Source organism: Octopus bimaculoides, chromosome 24 (genome assembly GCF_001194135.2).
Source record: "Octopus bimaculoides isolate UCB-OBI-ISO-001 chromosome 24, ASM119413v2, whole genome shotgun sequence".
NCBI classification, from domain to species: Eukaryota; Metazoa; Mollusca; class Cephalopoda; order Octopoda; family Octopodidae; genus Octopus; species Octopus bimaculoides.
The window spans coordinates 10589760-10590644 of NC_069004.1; the positions used below are offsets into that span (position 1 = coordinate 10589760).

Below are 885 nucleotides of genomic sequence, written 5' to 3' on the forward strand. Positions count from 1 at the left end.
GTAGGATGTGTGCAGTACCCAGTAGTGCAATTTTCTGTATGTTATATATATTTGTAAGTCCTGGTGTTTTTGTCATGTATTTGTCTGAATATTTTTTTATTAAACCTAAGGCACCTACTATGATAGGAATTGTTTCTGTTTTTAGATTCCACATTCGAGTTATCTCTATTTCCTATTATTATTATTATTGTTATTATCATTATCATTATTACTAATAGTAGTAGTAGTATGGCATGACTGCCAAACTTTATTGTCTTATAATTATTTTATGTACTTTATCTTTTTTTTTTTTATTGTCTTTTCTAGCTTTTATGCAGAATCATTAAGGTGAGCGTTGTTACTCTCTATAGTCATTATCATCACCATCACTATTGTCATATCAATCAGTACACTTGTCATTACTGACCTTACTGACCTGACCCCGACCTCCTTGGCCCCAACCTCCCTGACCTGACCCTGACACCACTGACCTAACTAACTGGGCCCTGACCTCACTGACCCAACCCTGACCTCACTGACCCAACCCTGACCTTGCTGACCCAACCCTGACCTCACTGACCTGACACTTCTTAACCTTGCTGGAATATCTGACTTTATTATTATTATTATTATTACCATCATCATCATCATATTATCTTTGTTTTCCAGAAGCTTCAATTTGCACGGAATCCCAGTTTTATTTATTCCCGGCAATTCTGGAAGTCATAAACAAGGTAAAACTCAATTTCTTGAACAAATCTTCCCAACAACAGCAAAAATACTTAAATTTTTAAGAGACCACCACCAAAACCACCACCACCACCAAAACTACCTTCACCACCACCACCACCATCACCACCTCTAAATTATTATTTATAGAAGTATTATTATCCACTTGTGGAGGCG

At 36.6% G+C, this 885-nt stretch overlaps 1 protein-coding gene across 1 annotated transcript in view; it reads left to right on the forward strand.

Annotated features, from left to right (window-relative positions):
• LOC106877853 (GPI inositol-deacylase) overlaps window positions 1-885 on the forward strand; it is a 51754-nt gene that overhangs the window by 7886 nt on the left and 42983 nt on the right. Inside the window, exons 3-4 of the mRNA XM_052976513.1 lie at window positions 307-327; window positions 649-713. Of these exons, the coding sequence (XP_052832473.1) occupies window positions 307-327; window positions 649-713 (86 nt within the window). The remainder of the gene's footprint in view (window positions 1-306; window positions 328-648; window positions 714-885) is intronic.